Below are 26049 nucleotides of genomic sequence, written 5' to 3' on the forward strand. Positions count from 1 at the left end.
AAACAGGTGGATTTTCTTCCAATCTACATAAATCCAAACTGAAACATATTCATGAACTGGAAAAGAAAATTGCAGAGTTGCATGTCTTGCCTACCCCTGGTCTAGTTCTTAAGAGAGAATTATTGAATAAAGCATTTAACCAATGACTTAGATTCAGAGCAGATTTCCTCATCCACAGGACTAGACAAAATCATTACCTCCATGGTGCACAGCCAAGCCATCTACTTGCCTCTAAACTTAAATCTAATGAACAACTGGCAAATATAACTTCAGTCAGATACCCCACAGGTTATTTGTGTACCAACCCCCCGGATATCAATAACAGTTTTCAGATATTCTTCTCTGCTCTGTATATACCAGAGATAAGTTACAACAAACAGCGGTGCCTTTCTGAACCCTCTACAGCTAACACAACTTCACCTGGAGCCCTGTCTTGAATTAGATGCACCTATAATGCTGTGTGAACTCCATAAAGCCCTTGGTAATATGAACAAAGGGAAGTCACTAGGTCTAGATGGTACTGTATATATATAAACCTGAGTTCTATTTGTCTTTTTGGCCCCAGTTGGGGCCCTCCTATTCTTGAAATGATTCATTCTGCTATCAAAAAAGATCTCTCTAATAACAATGACATTACTCTTGTCTCTCTGCTTCTAAAAAGGGCAAAGACCTATGTGTCTGTTCAAGCTACTGCTTCTTTACAATTTTGAACACAGATATGAAGCTTTACGCCAAAATAGTAGCTTCCCCACTGGAAACATTTATGCCCCTCTGGTACATGAGGACCAAATGAGTTTCATGACGATATACGTTGCCTTCAACATGTTATGAAAACTACAGATACTGCTGAAACATCAAATGCTGATGTGTCTCCAGATGCAGAGAAGGTGTTTGACTGCTTTGAGTGGTCCTTCTTATGGGTGGTATTATGCTGCATGGGTTTTGGAAATCACTTTTTAGCAATGGTTCAATTACTGTATACCAACCCAACATCTATGGTGTTGATGGGTAACACTTGCTCCAACATATTCCCAGCATTCCCAACATATCCCTTGAACCTTTGGTCATGACCCCATTATTGTTCACAACACCAAATACTACATATCTCTCTATGCAGATGATATACTGGTCTTTATTCAGAATGTCCCTCAGCCTCTTCCCCACCTCCTACATATCTTTAACAATTTCAGCCAGATCTCTATATACAAAATTAACTAGGGAAAATCTGCAATATTGCCCCTGAACAACTCTTCTAGACATTCGGCTGCCCCACTAAATATCCCAGGGGTTAAGAACCATAAATATTTGGGGGTCTCTATCCACCCCATCTGGCTCCACCTAGTGGTTATTGGAAGGAATTGCACTCTGCAATCTCCAATTTTATGTGGGGGAAAAAGAAACACACTTTCAACACTTTCAGCTTTCAAAACTCCAGAGACCAAAATCTGATGGTGGCCTGGGACTACCAAACTTACAGTAGGGGAGAGGGTAGATAGATAGGGTTTTAATATGGCTAGTAGTTTGTTCCCACCCCCAAACCCCCACCCCGCCCAATCCCCTATCATGTTAATTTATTCTTATTTAATTTTTTTTATCTGTTTGTACTGACCCAGGGGACTCAGTCTTTGTTTGTTTGTTTCTTTCTTTCTTTTTTCTTTTGTTTTTTGTTATCTGTTCTGTTATATCTCTTGTAATACAATATGGAAATGTACACTTAAGTTCTCTCCTCTGTGAACTGAGTTTTTAACCACACCCTGTATCTCTACTCTTAATTCCAATAAAAGAAAATTGATCACAAAAAAACCAGTAAATCCCTTCTTTGGAGGATTTATGAACTGAATCTTATGAGGAAAACCCACAACCATGCCAACCTCAACAAATGAAACTTTAACCTCATCATTACAACATGAGAGAGCTGCCTTTTGGCTTCGTGTGCTGCTTTCACATAATAACTTTTCTGGGAAAACATGTCTTTCTCACAATCATGTTATTTTCACTTTAAGATGTCATTTTAATCTTGAAAAATCACATGTATAATTATGATTTGCTTAATACTATGTACTATGTAGCTTGTCCAAAGTACATCTTTTATTGTTTAATGCAATTAAACAATATATGTGCATTTTAATTTGTAGTTTCTTGGATACTAAAGTCATTCAGCTCCATCACTGAAAAACTGCATTAGAATAATATAGAGTTTAAAAAGCCTAACAGCAATTATGCAAATCAATAATATTACAACATGGAGATCCTCACAATGTTTAAACATTATAATTGAGTTTTACACATTTATTTCCCAGAATTTGCCCATTTGCTTGTCCCAGTGGAAAATTTATTTGACATTTTCTTGGCCTTACCCTTTCACAGTCCTTACAGGCTGCAATTTGGAAAATGGAAATATAATTAAATCCATAAAAGAAGCTGTCCTGTTTGAACTTCAGCAGATGTCTGTTTCTGCTTTTGCATCCTAACGAAGTTGAGCAAACCCAGTGGTCTAGTCTCTACCACTTATGCTATCCTGGCGAAGGCTTCTTCTAAACCTCTTTCCATTATCAGTGTGTGGAACAGGGACTTGTCATCTAATGGCAGCAATCTGAATTGGCAACTTATTTGGCACAGTTCTCTGCTGTCCTCCAGAAACCTCAAACACCAAGTTATTCACTTTAATTTTATTCATCAAACATCTACTCCTACACATTACATAAAATGAAAGCCTTCCCATCACTTACAATAACTGCTGTTTATGCACTCATAACACTTTGGGCACCTTTCTTCACATGGTATGGATTATGCAACACAAGTTGCATAAATGCTCTTAATAATGGAAGTGGTTGATATCCATAAAATAGCATGAAATAAATGTCTATTTAACAATCTCAGACAGCATGAAACAGTAGATGTACTACAATGACATTTTGGAAGGAAATATGACCTTAAGTCAAAAGTACTTTGAAAGTAGCATAACTTGTACAAATTTGGATTGTACACCCGTTCAGAAAATTTGAATTAATGTTGTATGATCAGCATCACATGAATTATGGCTCTCTTTATCAAATACCGCACTTATTAGTGAATTACTGAAGAAAAAGTAAACAATGACAGTGGATGTATTGTGTTTGGTAACTTTGGGTCATTTTCTTTACCATTAGTTTTGTGTTATTTCACACTTCTGTAATTTAATAATGTAATTTATGACTGTCATTTGATGACAGTTTTACAGGAAACAAATGCTCATGTATGTTTAGTAGAATTTGTTGTGAATTTGTGCACCTCCTTTGAAAGTAGACATTTTTGTCTTGTTAGTGTGTTAAAGAAAGGCTTCTGAAAAAGCAAAAAGTCTCCAGAGAAATCAAAACTATAAAAAAGTCTTTCAGGTGGAGAGACTTCTGTAGCCACTGTGACTGCAGCTAGTATTATTGATACTTAGTAAGATTGGTTATGAGAGATGAACTTTTTGCACCCATATTGTAGTTGTTCCCCCGTGTTCTGGTGTGGTGAGGTGCACATACATAATGTAACCACTGGAGGGCAGTGTTCAGCTGTAACAGAAACAGCTGTATGCCTTTGAAAAAGTACCTATAGGAAAAGTACTAATACAGCAATGTAAAAATACTCCATTATAAGTAACACACCTGTATGATAAATCCTGCTCAAATAAAAGTACATGAGTATTATCAGCTTGATGCAGTTAAAGAAAAAGTAGTGGTTTGGTCCCTCTGACTGATATATTATAGTTAGAGCTACTTTATATACAGTTAGCTAGTTTAGCCCAGTAGTTCCCAATCTAGGGGTCGCCAGATAAATCTGAGGGGTCGTGAGATAATTAGTGAGAGAGGAAAGAAGAAAAAATATTGACAATGATACAGTAAATGAAACATTGGACCATGAACATTTATTGAAATGAAACCATGTGAGCAGTTTAGAGGGAAAAATCACCATTTGGTGGAGCTGTTAACAACTCACAGACATCTGAAATGTGACCCCGACTACACACTGCTTTTTGTAAGATGTCAAAAGCCAAAAAGGTTGGAAACCACTAGTTTCATCTTTAACAACGTGTTGTACTTTAAAAGCTTGTTATATTATCCATTGTGTCGAATCTTCATCTGAAAAGTAACTACAGCTGTCAAAAAATGTAGTGGAGTAGAAAGTACAATATTTCCCTCTGAAATATATTGAGTGAAAGTATAAAGCAGTATCAAATGGAAATACTCAAGTAAAGTACAAGTACCTCAAAATTGTACAGTACTTAAGTAAATGTACTTAGTTACTTTCCGCCACTACTGTACAGGGGGTGGACTCAATAACAACAACAACTGGAATTTATTGCAACAGCCATGTGAAGTAATGGAGAATGGTATAGTAATGTTGTTTTTTTAACTGATATTTTGTCTGCTCTCTTTCTGTGTGGAGGGTCGGGTGCAGTTTTTCATTTTTTTTCTTTTTTCAATTCCAAAACAAGTCAGAAATAAACATTAGTTCTTGCTATCTAAATTATCTACACTTCTAACACATCTCATTTTCTCACTCATTTTCTTTTCTCAGGAAAATGCTCATCTATGATTGTTACATGCTCACTTGTATGTATACCAGATGGAAAATTCAAAGGGGTAGAAATGGGGTTTGCCCTTTGATCAGATATTCAGATTGTCAAACTCACAAAACCTTGGGGTAGGCTTTAATTAACAGCTGGACCTGACAAACTCTGTTTGCACAGATGCAAAAAATAATAATAAATGCTTGTAAAGGGTAGGCTGGGTGAAGACAAAGCAGAGGGATAAATAATTTATTTCCATGTCACTTGTAGGCTTGAGCTAATTGCAAGATCAGTTTTGCAGTCAAATATTTTTTGAAGACTATATGTAAATACAAAAATGTCAAGTGCCATAGCCTGAAGTATATTTTCTGGTATAACTCAGTATATATAATATAACAATTTTTTGTTTTGTTTTGTTTTAAAACCATATTCTTCTAAAGCTTTTTATACTGTAATCATTTACACATTCCTGGTCAATATCTTATACAATTCCATAGCTCTTCTTGCTTAGAATATATTTTTTCTATGTTTACAATATTTTACATTTTTATTATAAGTTTTTATTTATATAGTTATATCATCTATCTTTTGTGGTAGCCGTATTTTTCTCTTTACCTTCTATTCTTTGATTGTTATGCACCATAACACAAGGCAAACTCCTTCTATGTGTCAACCTATTTGTCAATAAACCTGTTTCATTCTGATTCCTTTAGTAAATAAACTATGGCCTCAGTCTGAGCCCCTCAGACACAGACGCAGGGTTAAGATCAGTCTTAGCTTAGCAATTACAGTGGATTAGTGAGACTTGTGAGCAGCTGGAGTTCAAAATATGTACTATGACATAATGATTTGAAACAATCCCACTGTAGTTCAGTTTTAATACCATTCACTTTGTGTTGGCCATTTGTTAGCAATATCCAGCATAATACTTAGGCCTATTGTACACAAAGGGATATTTCATCATCTATTCATTCTCATACAATTAAACCACAGACTGAGCTTATTTAATACATTTTAACCTAAACCCATTAAAAATCATCATAACTTTTGTAAAGAAAAAGCAGGCAGCTGGACTATTGGACTGTTGGATGGACAATTTTAGAAAATGTTGTTTATATTTTGTCTATTTATAATTTCTGTTAAATATACTCAGAACTCAATTGAAATTGTGTTAGTAATTTAAAGCATGAGACCTGGTGAACTAGCTCAATGACGATTTTCTCTGCTGTATTTAGAACAGCTCACTCAAACCCCTTAAATGCACCGAGAAGTCGTAAAATAATCTTACCTGTTATTTCCGAGCAGCACTTGAAGGCAACTTCAGCCAAAACCTGTCGATCGTCGGTCCGCGTCGGTCACCTGACCCAAACTCCGAGTCACGTGACTGATATTCCATCCTCGCCATTTTGCAATGTGGGAGAGGGAGAGAGGACACTTTTTTATGGCTAACGAATAAAACAAAGCAGTTTTATGTGTTGAGGACAAAGAGCGTCGAGTCGCTTTCCGTGTCAGTGAGTATATTTTCATTGAAATACAGCCAGCCGCTCCTCCGTCACTCATTAACCGAAAAGACCATTAAAATGCCCTTTTTACATACATGTGTGTTACAGCTAGCAGTGGGTGTGTGTGAGTGAGTGTGTGTGTGTGTGTATGAGGGTGGGTGGGCGGGTGGGTGCGCGCGCGCGCGTGTGTGCGTACGTGTGTGTGTATGAGTGTGAATAGCAGGCAACAAGCTGTGAGGCTAACTATGAAGCTAACAGTAGGAACAGGCTCCTGTTGCCTTTTACTCAAACATTTTCTTCATACACAGCAGCCCCAACGTGTCAGCTGACATCAGCCAGTAAAGTGATTATTCGGTGTCTCAGTCTGAGTTACAAGGCTGTGTTCAGCTTCATCCTACACTGGACTGAAAGTGGCTGAAATATTTTTAGATCCTGACATAACAGGTGCTCATCTGAGACTGGCTGAAGCACATGATCGTGTCTACACAGACTACATTCACAGTCGTGCTGATGAAAATGAGTCAAATGTACCACAGAGGGCCACGTTTTTTTTTTTGTTTTTTTTTTACCTTTTTCTGTAATCATAAGTAAATTAGGCTATTTTTCATTATTTTTGGTAACTCATTGCATACAGAAGATTTTGAGTTTAATAAGTCTTTGTAATTATTAATATAAAAAGCACTTGGCTAGTTTCCAGTCAGCTCCAGTCAAGCTGAATGAAAGTTAATGGTTCTTGCTCCAAACATGTATCCCATTGTTTTGATGATGCAGCCTGACAGAAGCAGAAGTGGGAGAAAAGGGGAACATGAATTGTGGTCAGAAAGTGAGAAAGAGGAAAGAGTGGGATTTGCAGAGATGAAAGGAACACAACCACTGTGACCATTTCCCTCCAGCTCAGTTTGTAAACAGATGCACATGGTGCACGTGTTTGCTAGCTTGTGTATTGACCAGCAGTAACAGGGCTTATTATGAATGAGTTAAGCTGTCACAAAATTCACGGTGGTCATTTGGGCCATTTCCCTTTTCTTCTAAAGAGCCAATTTCCTCACTTGACCCTGGGTAAATACTGTGGTCCACAGTGTCAATACTGTCTATTATTCTCTCTCAAATAGTACACATCTTTCTCCTCAACTGGAGAAGAATTGCTTTGCTTTCTAATGTTAATTAAGTACTCATACCGTTATTTAACTGATAGCCTGGCAGGCGCTTTAATCAACACAAACAGACTTGAATTACAAACCAGCTTCTAGAGCTGGGTTATGTGAAAATATCTAATATTATTAGTGCTGCAACAATTTGTGAATTTGTTGATAGGCAATTAATCCACAACTAATGTGATAATCATTTATGTATCAAACATCCACTGACTCCAGCTTCCCAAATATGAACATTGGCTGTTTTTGTCTGTTTTTTTTATATCATTTTAAATTGAATAACTTTCAGTTCTGGACTGTTGGTCGGAGAAAACAAGCAACTTGATTGTCACGCCTGTGAGGGAAAAAAAATTAGTAAGCTCATGTCTAAGCAGGTTATTGTTAATTTCACTCAGCTAGAACAGAAATTTTATCATAGATACTAATTTGCCATGAAAAGAGCTTCTGTCATGTGTGAAAGAGTTTTTTTTTGTGCATATGACATGAATACATTTCAGGAAGAACACTGAGATTTTGTGTTCAAAAAATATCCTTGCATATCAACTGTAAAATCAGTGTAAACCTTGTGTGTAATTTTGCACACTAATGTCTGTGTTTTCTGTTGTCTGCCAGGTCATGGAGGAGATCAGCAATGTAGCTGTACTCATCTCACACTCCTCCGCTGCCTCCTCTTCCTCCTCCACGCCATCAGTACTGGGATCCCACTCGCAGTCTCAAACCCAGCAAGCTGTCGAGGTGGACGCTACCCAGAGCTTTCAGCAGAAACAAGCTGCCGATTCTCTCATCCAGGTCATCGAGAAGCTCAGCAAAATCGTGGAGAAGCGGCCGCAGCGCCGCTGCACCTTGGCGGGACAGAAAAGAGTGCTCCAACAGGCTTCCTCTGCAGGGGGAGGATGTGAGGAGGGGACGAGAGGGAGCAGAGGAGGCTCCCCTTTTAAAAAACTTAGGAGGAACTTTAAGGAGGAGGAGAACACGGAGGGGGTGAGATTGGATGTCAGCACACCTGACACTGTCCTTTCTCCCCTTGTGTCAGGTGACAGTAACAATAACAACATCACCTCTACGGTAACAGAGGTAACCAGCAATGCCAACAGCAGTGACCACAAGCGGACAGTGACATGCTATCAGTGCAGCCTGTGCCCTTATCTCTCCCCAACTCTGCCCCTGCTGAAAGAACACCTGAAGCAACACAATGAACAACACAGTGACCTCATCCTCATGTGCTCCGAGTGTCGATTTACCTCCAGAGACCAAGGGCAGTTGGAGGCTCATGTCAGGCTGCACTTTGACAACGGGGGCAACCTGAGGAGGGACTCTTCTCCATCAGATACCCACAGTGAGGAGAAAGAAGAGGTTTTGAGGAAGCAGGATGGGGACTGGGCTGGGAGCGGAGGCCATGTGGGAACAGACATCACAAGCTCATTAGGCGGCTCTAAGGAGCTGCCACAGAAGAAGAAATGGTATAGCTATGAGGAGTATGGATTGTACCGCTGCCTAATCTGCAGCTATGTGTGCAGCCAGCAGCGAATGCTCAAGACCCATGCCTGGAAGCACGCCGGCCTAGTCGACTGCTCCTATCCTATCTTCGAGGACGACGACGGGGCTCCCACAAGGAGAGAGGCCCCGGCTGCCAACACAGCGGCAACCAGAGAGGAAATAGTCGTTCTTTCTCCAGTTGTCCAGGATAAAAGTCTGCAAAAGCTCCCTACTGCCTTCAAACTCCAGCTGTGCGTGCCGATGGCTGTTGAGAACAAAAGGGATGTTTTAAATCAAGTTTCTAATCAGAGTGAAAGTCCAAAAGCAGCAGAGGAAGAGGAAGAAAGTGTATACCCCATCAAAGACCTGACCCCCGAGGAGCCCATGGTGGAGGTGCAGGTGACGACAGAGGCGGAGACCGAGGTTGAGATTCATAGTTATCATGATAACACATCTGTCACAGACAGCTTGTTGTCATCAGCTCAGAAGATCATCAACAGCGGTCCAAACAGCGCCGGCCACATCAACGTGATTGTAGAGCGCCTGCCATCAGCTGAGGATTCAGTCATAGCGACTAACCCACTTCTTCTCAGCCCGGACGTGGACGGAAACAAGAGCTTACTGGATACTGAGGAGGAGGAGCAGGATAATGTGGGAGCTGCACATCACAACAAAGTAGAGGATGAGGTGGTCATAGGCAGCAGTACTGACGGCCTGGATATTAAACCCTCCGTCGTTATCAGTAATGATTCCCCTCGGGATGAAAACATTCCTCCAGCCGGTCGCAAGAGGACCCACTCTGAGTCTCTCCGCCTTCACTCTTTGGCCGCTGAGGCCTTGGTAGCTATGCCTATGAGGACCCCCGAGCTCCCCACCTCCAGCACCAAGGTAAGTCTCAAGACCATTACCTCCCCCACGCAGAGTCCAAACACAGGCCAGAAACTGGTAGAGGTGACTACAGCTGGACAAAAGGCTTCAGAAGTCGAGACAACAGCAGCCCTGTTGGACTTGGAGCTTCATAGCGAGAGCAGAGAGGGAGGTTTGGGGTCCCTGGGTCTGGGTGAGGGAGATGAGGAGGGTCCTGCAGCTAAAGCTGGCATCAGCATGTCTCTGCTCACCGTCATTGAAAGACTCAGAGAGCGCTCTGACCAAAATGCCTCAGACGAGGATATCTTAAAAGAGCTTCAGGATAACGCTCAGTTCCAAAACGGAGCCGTGGCCGGTGTGGTCGCAGCGGACGGAGCTGGGAGCTACATGTGTAGCATTACAGGAATGGACGGGTTGGTTGCTTCCCCAGATGGCGGTTTAGTGGACTACATCCCTGGCAGTGAAAGACCATACCGATGCCGCCTGTGTCGCTACAGCAGTGGCAACAAGGGCTACATTAAACAGCACCTACGGGTGCACAGACAGAGGCAGCCGTATCAGTGTCCCATCTGTGAGCACATCGCCTCGGACAGTAAGGACCTGGAGAGCCACATGATCCACCACTGCAAGACAAGGATGTACCAGTGCAAACAGTGTCCAGACACCTTCCACTACAAGGTGAGGAGACCTCCACCCTCACATGGAGCATTTGATACCGTCTTTTTATAGGAATTAGATTATAAAAGATGTATTTTATAATTCTGAATCACTTAAGAAAGCTGGTGTGTAGGTTAATCTGTAGTAGACTCACAGGTCTTTGTCAGGTGGACCAGGCAGAGTGCAGGCATCGCCCAGCCACATACTGGAACATTGTTTAGATGTTCTCCAGCAAATAGCAAATGGCAGTCCACCACTTTGTTTTCTCAGGCTCAGTCTTACCAATTTTAATTTTTACTCATGTACTCATTTTTTAAAAGAATCATTTTCCAGAAATAAAAATTGGAATGTAAAGATTAAATCAGTGTTATGCTAGCCAGTTTATTAGGTACACCTGGATCAGTGATTCCCAACCAGAGGTACTTGTACTGCTGGGGGTTTGCAGAAAGCCCAGCTAATTACCTTTTATTAGCTGTACAAAAATATACAGCTGCCCATCAACTTAAGTCAGTTATAACACATTAACACCACACGTTGCAATTGAGTGTGCATGAAAACTTAGTAAGTAGTGGTAGTCAGTAAAGGATAATTGGTGGAAGTAGATCATAGTTAAAAGTAATAAATAAAATGTTGCTATAGTTAGCTAAAAGTATTTAGCTGAAAGTTAAGAATCAGTGGTTGAAATGGTTGGAAAAAGGTAATGAGTAACTCATAGAGTTAGCTAAAAGTAATGAAACTGTTGCAATAGTTAACTAAGAATAATGGATAAATAGTTAACTAAAATAGCTAAAACTAAAACAGTTGAAATCATTAGCTAAGAGTAATAGATTATTGGTTGTATATTGTTTATATGAAAATACACTGTAATAATATCCACTTTTAGGTGATTAATAGTGCTAAATATCATCCTGTTTGTAATCTATTCATAAGCACATATTTGAGGGGTGTTGATGAAGGGGCACTTGAGCTTATCTGATTGGGCTGTTCGGGTACGGCAGACAAAAAAGTTGGAAAGCACTGACCAAGATAAAACTTATGCAGCATAATTCAACAGCCCTGTCATAAATCCTACCTTCATGAAGGTTACAATGGTCAGTTTTTCTTTAAAATCTGTTTAAAAGAGATGTTGATTTATTTTACGGTTATTTTGGAGGCTGTAGTTTGTGCTGCTGTTACACTGTATTGTTTATGCTGAGAGGTATTTGTAATATATTGTCCATCTCATATAAATTATGGATAGACTAAACATTAGAAACTCCTCGGTATAACAGCATTACAATTTTAATGCATCATGTTGGGCTTTTGGAAACTATATATTATATAGTAAGTATATTGCCATTTCTCACTATTTTCTGACATTTTATTGTCAAAACAATTAATCAAGAAAATCAGCAGCAGATTGATTAATAATTATCATTAGTTGCAGTGTATTGCATGTGATAACGGATTTTTGTGAAGACACAATATCTAGAATTTTTCTAAATACCTGTGCAGAGAAAAAATATTGTAAGATTTCTTTGTCTTTGCTTTGTGGTAAGACTATACAGGCAGTGGCTTTTACGTAGGTGTGACAATCAGTAGTCCCCCCACCCTCACCCAAATCATAAAGCATGTGCCTACATGTGGAGACAGTATGTGTCTGTGTTAAATTGTTCCTCATCTCTAATGTAATATTTACTATGATTATGTCTCTCCTGCCTCCACATCTGCTTCGTCTCTTAGCAACCAAAGCAGTAAAGTTGAGTTAAAGACTAAAGAGATAACTGGAATGTACCTGTGTGAAGTGATAGACCTTGTCAGTGAAAGATGAAAGTTGGAAGAGACTATTGCAGAGCTGCAGTAAGTTTGCCTGGGTTTGATGATAAAGGCCAAGGAGAAAACTATTGATTCCACTGCTATCATGGGACTCCAGTGCCGATCTGCAGCCGAGATTATTAAGTTCATCCTATTATCCAACAGATTTGGAGTTAGGCGAAGAAAGTTTCTAATTGTGTAGGGTGAAGGCTGGCCCGCTGTTATGATATATGCTCTAGAGGTTGTATTAGTGTGTCAGAAGGCCTTTTAAACCTGCACAGTGCATCACTGGAGCTCCCTGCCTGTCAATCAACACTTTGACACAGTCCCAGTGTTTAGTGAACTGCCCCTCAAAGACAGACTCGGACATACAAAACTGCATTTGTCATAGAATATGTAAGAATAAGACAATAAGTCTCTGTTTTCTTTAACTTTATATGTGCCATACTTTTTTTAAAGTAGTTTTTTATTTCCACAAGGCCTGAAATTGAACAATTATGCATCCAGGTTATTTATCCATTTTACCTTGTCTAAAACAAATAGCCTCTCTTACCTGCATTTAGCTAGTTGATTTAACAAAATTAAAGTGGAAAAAAGTCTGATTTGACTGGTTTTGGTTCTGCTAGCAAGTCCTTAGTTGGTAAAAAGTACATTTGAAAAAGCGTTTGAATATCAGCTGCATGTATTTTCATTTCTATGGCTTGAAATCTCTGTTTTTTTTTTGCTTATTTGTTTTTTTTCCCTACTCAGAGTCAGCTGAGAACTCATGAAAGGGAGCACCACAGCTTCAGTGGTGACATGGCAGCCCTCACACCAGTTAATGAAACTGTGGCCACGGTGGAGGAAGCTGAGCGAGTAACAGATGAAGGTAAAAAGTGTTTTAATGGCCTCATTATGTTTGAAGATGGAAAGATTGTTACAGAAAGTTTAAATGACTTGCTGACATTCTCCTCCCTCATCAGAGCTTTGCTTCCATGCTGCAGAATCCACAGGAGAACTTCTATTACACTATGATTTTCGTACATTACATTTTCCGAAAGTTGTACACTACTTCGTTTCTCCCTCTGATACAGAATGTGGTATGCAGAAGATGTTCAAGTGCGATGTGTGCGACTACACCAGCTCTACGTATGTCGGGGTGAGGAACCACCGGCGGATTCACAACTCTGACAAGCCTTATCGGTGAGTTGTTCAAAAGCCTGTAACAATGCACCACTGTCACCTTAACTGCAAGTACTCATGTCACTCACTGACCAATCCTGAGTAAATGAAGTGTCCACGGGTCCTGAACAAAGTCTTGATATTAAATCATGTCTGACATTAGACGTGACACATCAGTTAAATACAAGAGGTGCAACAGAGGAGTTTGGTATTAAATACACTTAACTAAACAATCCTGTTGATTCCTTATCAAATGTATTTAGCAGTACACTTTTTACTATTTTTAGTACAAGTTATACAAACTCAGACTCAGTTCTTAACCAATCCCAGTGTTTTGCTGGATCCAAAGTGGAACTAAATATCAGAAATCAACCCTGAACTGGAGTCCATGCACAGTTGTTTATTATCAGATGCTGGCTAGTAAATAAAAAAAATATAAATTATTGAGTTGCAATATAAAAAGTACATGAAAATGATAATTTATCAAATGCATATGCTTAATAAATTGAGTTAATATGTATGTAAAAACTCTACATGTGCTAGTAGTGTTCGTAGTCAATGAAAATTTCTACACAACGTCCCTGCCTTTTCTTATGCTAGTTCCCATATGAGTGCCTTCTCTCTAAATTGTGCATGAACTGTACGTGTTATTTTAGAGAGATCCATTAGGTGGCAGTACATGCCTGGGAATGGTCAGACCAGTGCAGAGATCTCACTGTGTAGGCACAGACACATCCTCTCACACAGCACTCTCACAGTCTCTCCCCCACACTCTCTATTAGCACCTTGGCCTTTGTGTTAATACATAGCTGCCACGAGGTGCGAACACATACAGGTGTTTACACCAGCTTTCTTCATGATACACAGTTGCTTGCGCTCTAAGGTCAAATGTCCATACAAAAATACACACAGGATTTCTTTGTGCTGTGGAAAAGGTCAAGTGGCATCTAATTGCTGTTTCTAAATGCTGTTTCCAGCCAGAACGGTCAAAGTGGAGTTATGAAATATTTGATGATTGGATATAAATATTCCAAGGAGTATATCTGAATAGGTGAGGATTCAAACTTAACTTGAAGAGGGGGTAGTGCGTTTAGGCAGCGGGGGTTTTGGCACCGCAGCGGCACCGCACCAGCCTGCAGCCAGAAAGTGGATCCAGAGTCATCTTTTGGAGAAACGCATCCCGACGTCACACTACGGTGACCAATCACAGCTGGCGATCAGACCAATCAGAGCCATAAAACCCTGCGATGGGGGAGTATAAAGACATTACTAGGAGGAGGGGAGGACGTTTCTCTTCATTTGATGACATTAAAAGTAAAGTTAGACTTTGCTGTCAGCTTCCTGACTCATTATAATAAAGACGAGAGAGAGCGAGCGAGCAGCTGTGGCCGAGCGAGCTAGGGAGTGAATGAAGAGAGGGAGCGGTGGTAGCGAGAAAGCCAGTGAATTAGATCAATAAAATGTTATTTTCTGATTGTTTCACAGCAGTTACATTCTAGAGCGCAAACACCCCCACACTCCTTCACACAACGCCGCAGGGCCTGATTTGGTCTGAATACAGCCTCAGGACAATGGCACATTCTCTGCTCTTTTTTGGCTCTGTACTCCAGTACATTGGAAATAAAATGAAACAAAGACGATGAGGAAGGTTAAAGTGCTGACTTTTGGCTTTAAGTGGATAATGACAAGGCCACGGTTCTGCATTGCTCTACACCCAGTCTGGATGTAAACGCCATCAAATTAAAGCTGAACATCATCACTTTGCCCTTTTAATTATTGGTTCATTTCACATTTAATGTGCTGGGGTGCAGAGACAACACAACAAAAAATCTGTCACCGTCCATATACTTCATTCACACTCACCGCACTGTATTTACAAGTAGTAAAAACATTGGTTCACATGTACAGTCTCTCTAGTCTGTCGTTTCACCAAAAATGTGCCTTGCGTCTGGCTTACTGCCGTATTTCATGTTAACACTAAGTATGCTATCTATGTGCAATGTGTCTCCACGCACAATTACATGATAATGAACACATTAGCTGCTGTTTGACTCTGTGTACCTGCAGCTATGAGAAGTATGTGGGTGTATGCTAATTATGAGAGTAAAAGGCTCCATTAGGCTCCATGTGGCAATGTTTTTCATAATACTTATAGTGTTGAACTTGGAGCCATAATGAACTATGAGCTATGGTTATGGTTATAACTTGGGAAAAAGGGAGTTAAATGTATGCAAAATGATTGATATAAAGATGAAGAAAAAAAAATATATATATATACATATATTAGGTGTGGCTAAATATGTATGTTGAATGATTCCTGTGTGCTTATGCCTTGCTCTGCCCTTGGGTCAGCTCTGCTGCTGCATGAATGTTGTTTATTTAATTAAAGGATTAAAGACACCTGGGGAAGACGACACCTGGTGAGACAGGGGAGCGGAACAGTTGTTTGACCGCAAAATATAGAAAGGATACCGCTGAATTACTGATTAAGTTTTGTTATTTTTGAAAGTCAGTTGAAGAATATCTTCATTAAAATCTTTTATTAATAAAATACCATTGTTGACTTTGGATCCACAGCGGCTTATTGTTTGGTTTGCATGTTGTCAACCCTGCTCAAACAGTGGCTTACTGAATGTGGGAATTGTTGGAAGCCACTAAATCAAGACGAAAAACTCAGCCAGGACTAAGAAGAAACACACATACACCGTTTGCATTGGAAAAGAGGGACACACCACAGCTGACAGATTGGGCCGGTCTTGAGTAAATGAATGAATCCGCATACTACGCTATTAATGGAATGTCGGGATGTTTGATGAACATGAACTTGCAAACAGGAATTATAACGGTGGTTTGGAAAATGGAAAATGGAATGTAAATATCTGGCGATCTGAGCCAGGCTGTGGAAATGAAAGGAGGTTGACAGTGTTTAAGGATATTGTTGACTGTGCTGTATGAAACACATTAAAGGAGCGGAGCACAAAAATGTCTGCAACGCAAAGCCTAAAAACAAACGGTCATAATAAAGATTATAAACATGACTGACAACCCTGAGAGCTCTGCTGAGACAGAAGTAGTCACACAAAGCAAAAATGAATGAAATAAAAGCTTTGCGGGTGGATAGTGGAAATGTTGATCATGTCACTGATGGTTGGGAAGCATTTAATCAAGCTGTCAATGATTTCAATAATGTTCATCAGTCTGTGCAAGTGCTCTTATCAGAGGAGGATCACGTGGACCGGTATGAGCCGAGAATACTTAATTTCAAATACTTTGTGAAAGAGGTTGAAGTATGGAACAGAAACAACAGAACAAATTGCACAGTCAAGGATTGACCCTCAGGACAGTATTTCTAATGTGTCATGAATATCAAAAGGATCAAAGGCCTCCTCCGCAGTCTCCTCAACATGTTAAAAAAAAAAAAAGCAGCTGCTGAAAATGCTGCCCTGCTAACCTGAGCTGCTGCATTAAAGGACAAACAAGCATTGCAACTTCAAGAAGCAAAACTAAAGACAAAGTACAACAAATGGAGCTGGACACAGAAATTGCAACACCGGCTGCTGAAATAAAAGTTCTTCAAAGCCTTGAAATGGATGATAAAACTCAAGAAGATGGAATGAATGCTTATTTGGAAGCCAGTAAATGAGAGAACATTGAGTTTTTGGATTCTGAAGTCTCACTTGTGGAGTTTATGCAAATGGGTCTGGTGCCCAGAACACCACTTTAGAAAACTGTTTGGAACATGGACTTTCAGAAAACTGTTCTGGATCAACACAGCCCTCAGCAACCAATAAAACAGTCTAAACCTTCCAGAATGCACAGTATGGATAATTCAGTCCACAGCCGTGATACTCATGATAACCTCAGCACTGTTATACAAAGACACAGAGACATGCAGCAAAAACTAGCCTTATTACTGGCTAGGGAGATTTCAGTGTTTGATGGTGATCTGCTGACATATCAATCTTTTATGCAGGCATTTGAACACCTAATTGAGGATAAAACCAGCAGCAGTCAGGACAGGCTCTACTTTCTTGAGCATTGTACCTCCAGCCAGCCCAAAAACCTTGCCCACAGCTGTCCCCACATGGATGCACACAGAGGTTACGCAGAAGCCAAATGGCTATTAAAGGAGCACTTTGGGAACAAAATCAAAGTAACCAGCGCTTATTTGGAAAAGGCATTTAACTAGACAGCCATTAAAGCTTACGATGGAAAAGCACTTCATGATTATGCAGTGTACTGAAGAGGATGCCGTTCTGTTATGCAGGATTTACAGTATATGGATGAAGTTGATATTCCCCCCAATTTAAAGTCAATTACATCCAAATGTCCTTACAAGCTGCAGGAAAAATGGCTAATGGCAGCCTATGACATTTTACAAAAAACTATCAGGAGAGCTAGACTTCAGTACCGTGTGGAATTCATAGAAAAGCAAGCCAAAATACTCCTGGATCCATTGTTTGGCCAAAAAGAACCAAACAGTAAATCTTACAACACCAAAGAGTAAAGGCAGCACATTCACCACTAAAGTGGCATTAGCAAATGATGTTGAAAGCAGCACTGCACTTTTAAATACAGCACAGAATTGCACAAACAACAACCACAAGGTAGCGGCTCTGCTTCTTCATACAGTTTCTGTTAAGGCAGTCATGTGCTAAGTGATTGCCCACAGTTTAAAACCCATCCACACAAAAAAGGTTGATTTTCTAAAAATGAATGGTCATTGTTTTGAATGTTTAATAAAGGGTCATCTGAGCAAAAACTGCAAAAAAGGCTGACATTTCAAAAGTGTCAAGGAGTCACACAACCATACTACACATAGATGGAAACCACAAACCAGGCACTTCAACACAAGCCTAGCCCCACTGAAATGAAAGAAACTTCAGTCAGCAGTGCACTTGTTTCAGCATGTGGAGCGACTGGGGCCGGTAAGTATTGTGCACAAGCCATAATACCAGTCCGAGTAATTTTTTATAAAGGAAATAAGTTCATCTTGAGTTATGCATTCCTTGATCCCGGCAGCTCAGTGTCATTTTGCACGGAGAATCTAATGAAGCAGCTGAATCCTAAAGCACGCGAAACAACAGTTCTCCTACAAACAATGGGTCAGGAAAGACCTGTAAAGAATTATGAACTCACAGGATTGGAGATAGGCAACTTAGAGGGCATCACATACACTGACCTACCAACGGTCTATACACAATGTAAGATTCCTGTCTCAAAAGAAAACATACCTACCCAAAAGGATCTGGAAAGATGACCTTATCTAAGTGGTATACAGCTGAGCGATTGATGCCAACATTGAACTTCTGAAAGGAAGTGATGTCCCTAAGGCAATGGAGCCCTGGGACATAATTAATGACAAAGGAAATGGACCAGATGCAGTCAAGACATTGTTTGGACAGGCGGTTAATGGTCCACTCTATTCTTGTACTGCTGTGGAATCTGGAGCCGTGGTGGTGATGGTCAATCGGATATCAGTTGTTAATCTGATCCGCTCAAACAGCAGCTTACCGAATTTGGGAACTGTTGGAAGCCACTATATATAGTCATGATAGTCACTGAAGGGATGACACCATAATAGTAGAACATGAAGGCAAACCACAGACAAATGCTCATATTTAGCCATTTCTTCCTCATTTATTAACAGGAAGCTGAGTCATGGTTAATACGGTATGTCCATTATTATTGGTGAATGTTACAGGCAACGAAACTCACCACTTCTACAATCTAAAAATAAAACATTCCCAGCTCAAGGGCCATGCTAAAAAATTATAGTAAGAAGACTTATCTAAAAAAACTAGAGTAAGCGTACTAACCGTACTAATTCTAGCAACAGACTTTACTTTGGTAAATCTCATGGCAACTTTTCCACACTTCTCAGGTGAAAATCTGAATACAGACATTTTTGTGGAATAAATGGATTCAGATAGATTTGCGTAACATCCCCACTAAAGACAGTGCTTCCACATTGTGCTGTTGCCCTCTTTAAATCTTTGAATCTCCGCTATAAACAGCACCTATAATCTGTAAGTTCACTTCAGTTTCCTGCAGGCAAGGCCACTTTATTCTCTAGATACCACAGCACAGTGAATACACATGAATGTTCTTGTTATGATACACAAGCAAGGGAACATGGTTGGAATATTAAGAACCCATGTATAGCAGAAGAGTTCCAGTAACAGTAAAATAACTAACTTGACCCGGAGACTGGACAATGTGCTTACAAATGTTATTATAAAAATGTAGGAAAAAAATATCGTTAGCATTCATATTTAGACATAGCTCACATTTCTGTGCTATATTTGCATGAGTAACACTTAATCCTTCTTAGTCTAAATAAAATCCAGCAATGTGCTGTAAGACTGTTTGTTCTAAATAAATACTACTTGTCTTCAGTTAGTCAGATCTGTCTTCTTGATATTCTGGCCACAGTAAACCTCACATAATAAAGTGCAGCTCTCTTTGTTTTGTCTGTCACTGTATCTCCATGCAGTAGGATTGTGGGTTAAGTGTAGCCTCTGTCTGCAGTCTTTGTACAGTGTTGCCTCTAAGCGACTAAAGAGTCAGTTTCATCTTTCAACCGCAACATCCAAAGTGCAACAAAGTCGAAAATGTAATTTATTCTCTTTCTTAAAGTGGCTTTTTCCTCAGTGTTTTTGCTATAAATCCCTTATGTCCCTCCAGGCTACAAGTGAAAAGAAGCAACACATTGACCTCAAAAGGCAGCATGTTAAACTCTCTCCATGTCCTCTGTTGAAGAAAATCACCCAAGTCCTTGTTCAGAGTTTGCTGTGGTGGTTTATTAGTATTCCAGAATACAGTGAGCTTACTGACACAGAGCGGGTCTGAGGCAGTAGACTGAGCCAGGGCAGAGGGACAGTTATACAGTGGGCTGAGGGGCGATGATCAGACCGTTGGCAAATACAGTTGTGATTAATGGGTAAAGGCATTGTGATCAGGTCAGAAGGAAGGAAGGTAGGAAGCTTTTGCACTCAGACCTTACACAGACAAGATCAAGGGTCAGCTAAGCAGGGGATAGGAAGGGGCTCCCAGACTTAATCATTTAGCGGGGTAAGGGTATTGTATGGATCAAAAGGTAAGGGAAGGGGAGGCACTACATTCATACAGTCGGTTGTCAATAATGAAATTAAGGGGCCAAAACAGGAGGGGGTAATGCATTCAGACGGACAGCACTCAACAACAGCAACAGGATATAAGAGATTCTTAATCACCTCTCATCTCTTGTGTCTCCTCTCTCCCTTCACCAGGTGTTGCAGCTGTGATTTCGCCACCACCAACATGAACAGTTTAAAGAGCCATATGAGGAGGCACCCGCAGGAGCACCAGGCTGTGCAGCTGCTGGAGCAGTACAGGTGAGAAATGTGCATCCTCACTACAGAGAAGGGTGATAAGAATGGCTAAATGAACCTGCCATTGTCTGAGTCCATGTGGGCTTGAGCCTGTGTATGTGACCACACAAGAGAATCCTCACGAGTTGAGAAATGAGTTTGCAAGGTTCCTGATTGGTGGATGAAGAAAGTGAACGGGAGTGAATATTCTGTCCTCTTTAAAATGTCAAATATCATCAACCTTGAGTGACACACTGATTGTTGATTTGCATTTGACTGAATGTTTGAGCTCAGATCTGTAGTGGTAAAATAAAGAAAGAGTAAATATGAACTTACCACAGCCCGAAGGGGGCCGTGATGATGGAAAAATTGATATATCAGACACTATCTCAAAAATCAATTTGGAATCAAAGACAATCTGTTTGATCTTTATTATAGATCAATGTTTGGAATATAACAGAGTAACAGAACTAACTGATATGGAATTACTTTGTATAACTTAAAGCCAAATAACAGACATAAGAGAATAATTTGACTTCTGGATGAACCGATTAGAACTGAATTCAGCATAAAATTACACTAAGGCACTTGTCTAATCCAAGTAATACAAACCATGCACCGCAATACCCCAGCGTGCATGTCAGTGTCATCATGAATATAAAGTGATGTGGTCTGTCACAGCCAATGTGCTCCAGGTGTAAATATCAGGAAAATGAAATATCTGACTCTTTTATCATTAGTCTTTTTCATTTCTCCAACTGTTCTGACATGACAACAGTTAATAAGGAATGACTTTACCTGCTCAAGGGAGGTGTTAAGTTTAAGTCATATCTAAATCGGTTGCGGGCTGCAGACTTTTATGCATAATGCCGGTGGAGTGCCTCTTCAGTTATCACTGTCATAACGGGGTTTTGTAAGGACTGTGGATTGGTAGCAAAAGATTTAATCCATAATTCAGAAACATTTTATTATATACTATACTTTGTCTTTTTTATGCCTGTGCTATTGGTTTGAAATTGTAACCACTGACAGTTGGACTGGCTTCTGGTACCAAAGAGGCCTAGGTGGTGGAATTAGTACTTTTATGCCAGTTGACTTTCTTTTCTTCATTGGGGTGATTGGATGTGCTTTATTTTTGCTCATTCAAATTTCTGACTGTTGAAGCATTCAAGGTATTAGGCAGGAATAAACAGGCCCATTGTTGTGAATTTCCAAGCATGCTCTGACGCCGATTCGAGTCATCATCGAACCACCTGTCGACTCCATAAGTGTTTGTTTTTCTGGTGGTGTCCAGAAGCAGCTGGCCCGTTCAGACGAAACAAGCTAATGACAATGATGCAAAAGTAGCATTCTTTTTTCTTTTTTTAGGAGATAAAGAACACAGTCAAGTGGGAAAAAGTCACATAATTTGTTTTTCAATGTGGTCAAGTTCAATCCAAGCTCAGCTCCTGAGTCTGTTGTTAGTGCCCATTTGGAAAACATTGTAATAGCGTCACACATCAGCCTATTGGATCACTTGTTTTTCCTCTCTTCAACCTGTTCTCATGAGATCTTGTCCATGATCTTGAAGTAATGTTGTGGTAAACACCGCAACATTACTTGAGTTCTTTATCCTGAATGTAAATGTGACTGCCCAGTTTTTCAACTGATTCTTGCTACTTTTAAGGATTTGAACCTTTCATAAAGAAAAGATCTATAATTCTTTTAATTTTTGACAAATGCTGTCTCCAGCCTGTTGTAAATCCTTTTTCCTCTTTCTACACTCCTTGTCTCTGACTCTCAAGCTCAGTCTCCCCTGCGGAGTCTTGAGCTGGGATGATTCCTCTTGATAGAAAGTAGGAGCTGGATTAGTTGAACCTCAGCGCGCATATTAAATCAACTTAGACTTGATCCGCTCTCACTGTATTGCTCATCTTGCTTCCCTTCCTTTTTCTTCAGGTGCTCTCTGTGCGGGTACGTGTGCAGTCATCCCCCTTCACTCAAATCCCACATGTGGAAGCACGCCGGAGACCAGAACTACAACTACGAGCAAGTTAACAAAGCCATTAACGAGGCCATCTCCCAGAGCAGCCGGTAAACACATGAACTCAAGTACAGTGGCATCTGTACTTCTGGTTTCTTTCTGCTTTTTCCGTATTTACAAATAGATACATTGGAACTGGAACTAAATAGAATAAAAACACCCTAAATGTAAGTAGCATCATAATTACTACCGCTGCTAGAAGACGTAAACGTAACTATAGGTCATTTTTGCCGGCCTGAATTTTAGACCTATACTGATGTTTTTCTTGTGAGGACGGCTAGAATGTCTGCACACTGAAAATAAAGCTCCTGTGTGAAACAGTGAACAAAGCAGGTCATCCAAATACCACAAACAGCGCATAAAAAATTACATGATCGCCTAACCACATGCATCTTTGTCCAAAATCCATTGAAATAAAACACAATACATTATATTTTATTGTTTAACTTGGAGAGTGTGGCTCCTGAAAGTGAAGCGATCAGCTAGAGAGAGGACACATCACTCTGTTGAAATTGTAGGAACTGGAAAAACAGTTCTTTTGCGAATGTAGAGTAGTGTTACAGATTGGAGGTTCTTCACTCCCTCAAAAATGATATTTGGCTGAGTACAAACACCAACTTGCAGACAGCACACAAACCTGATAACAGCTACATTTAATTTTGGCAAGTTATGAAGTTACTTAGATTAACGTTAATTAGCAACAACTGATATGATCTGCCACCAGCAACGTTTGACATTTTAACCGGAGGAAGTGACAGTCACTGTCAGCTAAAAATGAGAAACTACTACCTGAATGTTTTGTACTCACCTCTTTGCTGTTAAGGAAGAGAGAGGAGTGATAACAGATGTGTCAGAGTTCAAGGAATCCGTGTATTTCTACCGGCTTTAGTTTAGCTGATACGTCTTTTTTTTTTTTTTTTTTAAATTGCTGCCATCAGCTTTCTTACAAATATGCGCTGCATCATAGGGGCAGTGAGTTGCGGCTCTTTTAGTTCACTCAGAAAAAAGGGAGCAGTCAAAGGCAAAAAGGTGAGAGAATTTAATATGCTCAGTATGTGCATGAAAACAGGCACTAAATGGCATGAAGAATACAGAAAAAGCCTGGATCAGCAGCTACTCTGGATTGCAGAGCGTTCCTCAGACAGCATACGCTCTTTAAGTTCACTAACATGCTTTCAGTGCTTGCAGCATTAAATATGTCATGTCGTAGAGTAAATTAGTAAAGTAACTACAATATAAATAAGTCAAACACCATAAATATTACATAAGCCATTGTACTTTTTAAATGTATGGGAAAACATTTTAAAAAAACATTACTCAAAGAGTTATTTTCCATCTAAATGATTTCATCTCACTTCCTCTCCCATCATGTCTTTTCCTCAGTGCTCCTCAGAAGTTGTCAGCGGTTCTGGAGTCGGTGGCAGAGCGTCGCGCAGTGACCCAGCCCTCACAAGACAAAGCCAAGAGCCCAGCAGAACCGCTGCCAACACCCACATCAACCACAGCAGCTAGCGTGGCTGCGGACAGCTCAACAGGCCTCCCCACACCCACTACAGACCCTTCACAGTGGTCAGGTGAATCTCCAAGCCCCCAAGGGAAGGACCCTGTACAGCTCCAGTCCCAGGGCCAGACGCGCACAGGCCAGGCCCCCGGCATGGAGTATTGCGTGCTTCTGTTCTGCTGCTGTATCTGCGGCTTCGAGTCCACCAGTAAAGAGCGGCTGATGGAGCACATGAAGGAGCATGAGGGGGACATCATCAGCATCATCCTCAACAAGGAGCAGCAGCAGCAGCAACCAGAGCCACAAGCAGGCCTGCAGACAGCAGAGTGAGAGCCGCCTTTCCCTCTGAAACTGCGCTCTTACAACCATCTGCTGCCCACAAAAGTCTTTCATGATGTTTCTTTACCTCAAGGTGGTTGTGATGGATATCACGGTGTTACCATTTCACATCTACTGTACCATAGTGGTAAGGCTTTATAGTCATTTCTCAGAATGTTTTCTGGCTAGGTCAGTTGTCGTGTCAAAAGGGTAACAACTGTGAGGCTGTGATAACTACTGTCCAACCCAAACACCTTGAACCTTGAAAATTAATGAGATGTCTTTTACTAAAAGGAATGTTAAAAAAAAAAAACAGAGCAAAATTGTTAGCGGTTAATGTCTGTCTCATAATTTGACATTAAAGAGACACAAAATGTGTCTGTTAGGGAAGTGATTTTGATTCCGAGGGACACTTTCGAGCTCTAATCCAAGTTAGATATTTCACTATACAGGGACAAGTTCATACCTCACGAAACCACACAATCCCTCATCAGAAACGGAGAAAAATTCACATATTTTCCAGTATAATTCATTATATTGACCACAAGGCAGCTCTTTTATTGCTACTGTAATATTTAATGTATTTAATCTGACACCGTTGAGGCTCTAGCCAAGTAAAGGAGGTACATGTGCAAACTCACCAATGCCTAAAAAGGCATGTATCACAGCTTGAATATGATTTAATATTTATCAGTTTATTTGTATGCATGTAAGTTTCCGTTCAGCCAGTTTAAAGAGGCAATCGATTATTATTATTTGCTATTTTTGTTTGTTCGTATGAGTGTAATTTTTTTACTCGTTGGATCATATATAAGTAGCACCTTTAGCAGAGAAGGAAGGTATTAGTTCTTGAAGGTTGACCAGAGAAAGTAAAGATCGGTCTGCAATGATTGTAGTCTACCGGCGACAGAGGTGTTGGTTAAGGGTGGAGGTGCAGGGCATGTTGACGAAAGGAATGATAAATGATAAAAAAAAAAAGGGAAGTTGGCATAGGTAATCAGTTCTGGGGTTATTTTAATTGAAAGGTGCCTCGATATTTGAAAGCAGGAATATGATGTACAGAATCAGACACACCTGTTTTCACTTGTGATTGTGGTGCTAGGCTCACTTTAAGAGTATCGTTGTCCTGAAGAGTTATAGTCCGTTTTTATAGCCCATGCAATTTATGTTGTATATAATAACATTTTTATATAACCTTTTTTGTCAGTGTTTTTAAAATACAAAGTTTCTAGTGTCAAACACAACTTGAAATGACTGCTAACAAACATGCCTGAAATAAGGAGACATGGATGTGAAAATAAAGTTTGTAAGGCGACACGTTCTTGAGGTTTCTTGTGATTGACAGGAAGCAGGAGTGTAACACAATTACTGCATTTCTCATATGGAAACACTCAACTCAGCAAAATGTAATAAGGATAGAGCAGAAACTTCGATCAGTGAAGGCTTCATGTTTACAGTGATGGATTGCTTCATGAATTGCAGCAAGTGGCTTTTTCTGAACGGAGGAAAATTGAGCTCTGATTTCTCAAATGATGCTGAGCATGTGCAGAAAATGGAAGAATGCCAGGACCACTGGCACAGATTTAACTATCTAGTCACTTGGATGCATGTAAGAACCATTGACTGTATATAAATATGGACGACATGTAACCACTTCCTATCGCTATGCAAAAGTGAAGCCAAAAGGTTTGACTTGAGGTTTGAGAG

At 40.2% G+C, this 26049-nt stretch overlaps 1 protein-coding gene across 1 annotated transcript; it reads left to right on the forward strand.

The window, feature by feature from the left end:
* The first annotated feature begins 5898 nt into the window (after positions 1-5898).
* On the forward strand, positions 5899-25657 carry znf507 (zinc finger protein 507). The gene is made up of 7 exons (XM_042404087.1): positions 5899-6048; positions 7806-10214; positions 12738-12855; positions 13061-13169; positions 20420-20524; positions 22439-22573; positions 23907-25657. Exons 2-7 carry the CDS (start codon positions 7809-7811, stop codon positions 24352-24354), a joined length of 3321 nt encoding a protein of 1106 aa, XP_042260021.1. The 5' UTR covers positions 5899-6048; positions 7806-7808; the 3' UTR covers positions 24355-25657.
* The last annotated feature ends 392 nt before the right edge of the window (positions 25658-26049 follow it).

The sequence above is a fragment of the Thunnus maccoyii genome, chromosome 1 (assembly GCF_910596095.1).
Source record: "Thunnus maccoyii chromosome 1, fThuMac1.1, whole genome shotgun sequence".
NCBI classification, from domain to species: Eukaryota; Metazoa; Chordata; class Actinopteri; order Scombriformes; family Scombridae; genus Thunnus; species Thunnus maccoyii.

Bases quoted from the DNA above. Each gene is read 5' to 3' on its own strand.
- znf507 (XM_042404087.1), top strand. From the start codon at position 7,809: ATGGAGGAGATCAGCAATGTAGCTGTACTCATCTCACACTCCTCCGCT. The intron at 20,525-22,438 runs GTGAGAAATGTG...CTTTTTCTTCAG, and splicing joins CAGCTGCTGGAGCAGTACAG to GTGCTCTCTGTGCGGGTACG. The intron at 22,574-23,906 runs GTAAACACATGA...TCTTTTCCTCAG, and splicing joins GCCATCTCCCAGAGCAGCCG to TGCTCCTCAGAAGTTGTCAG.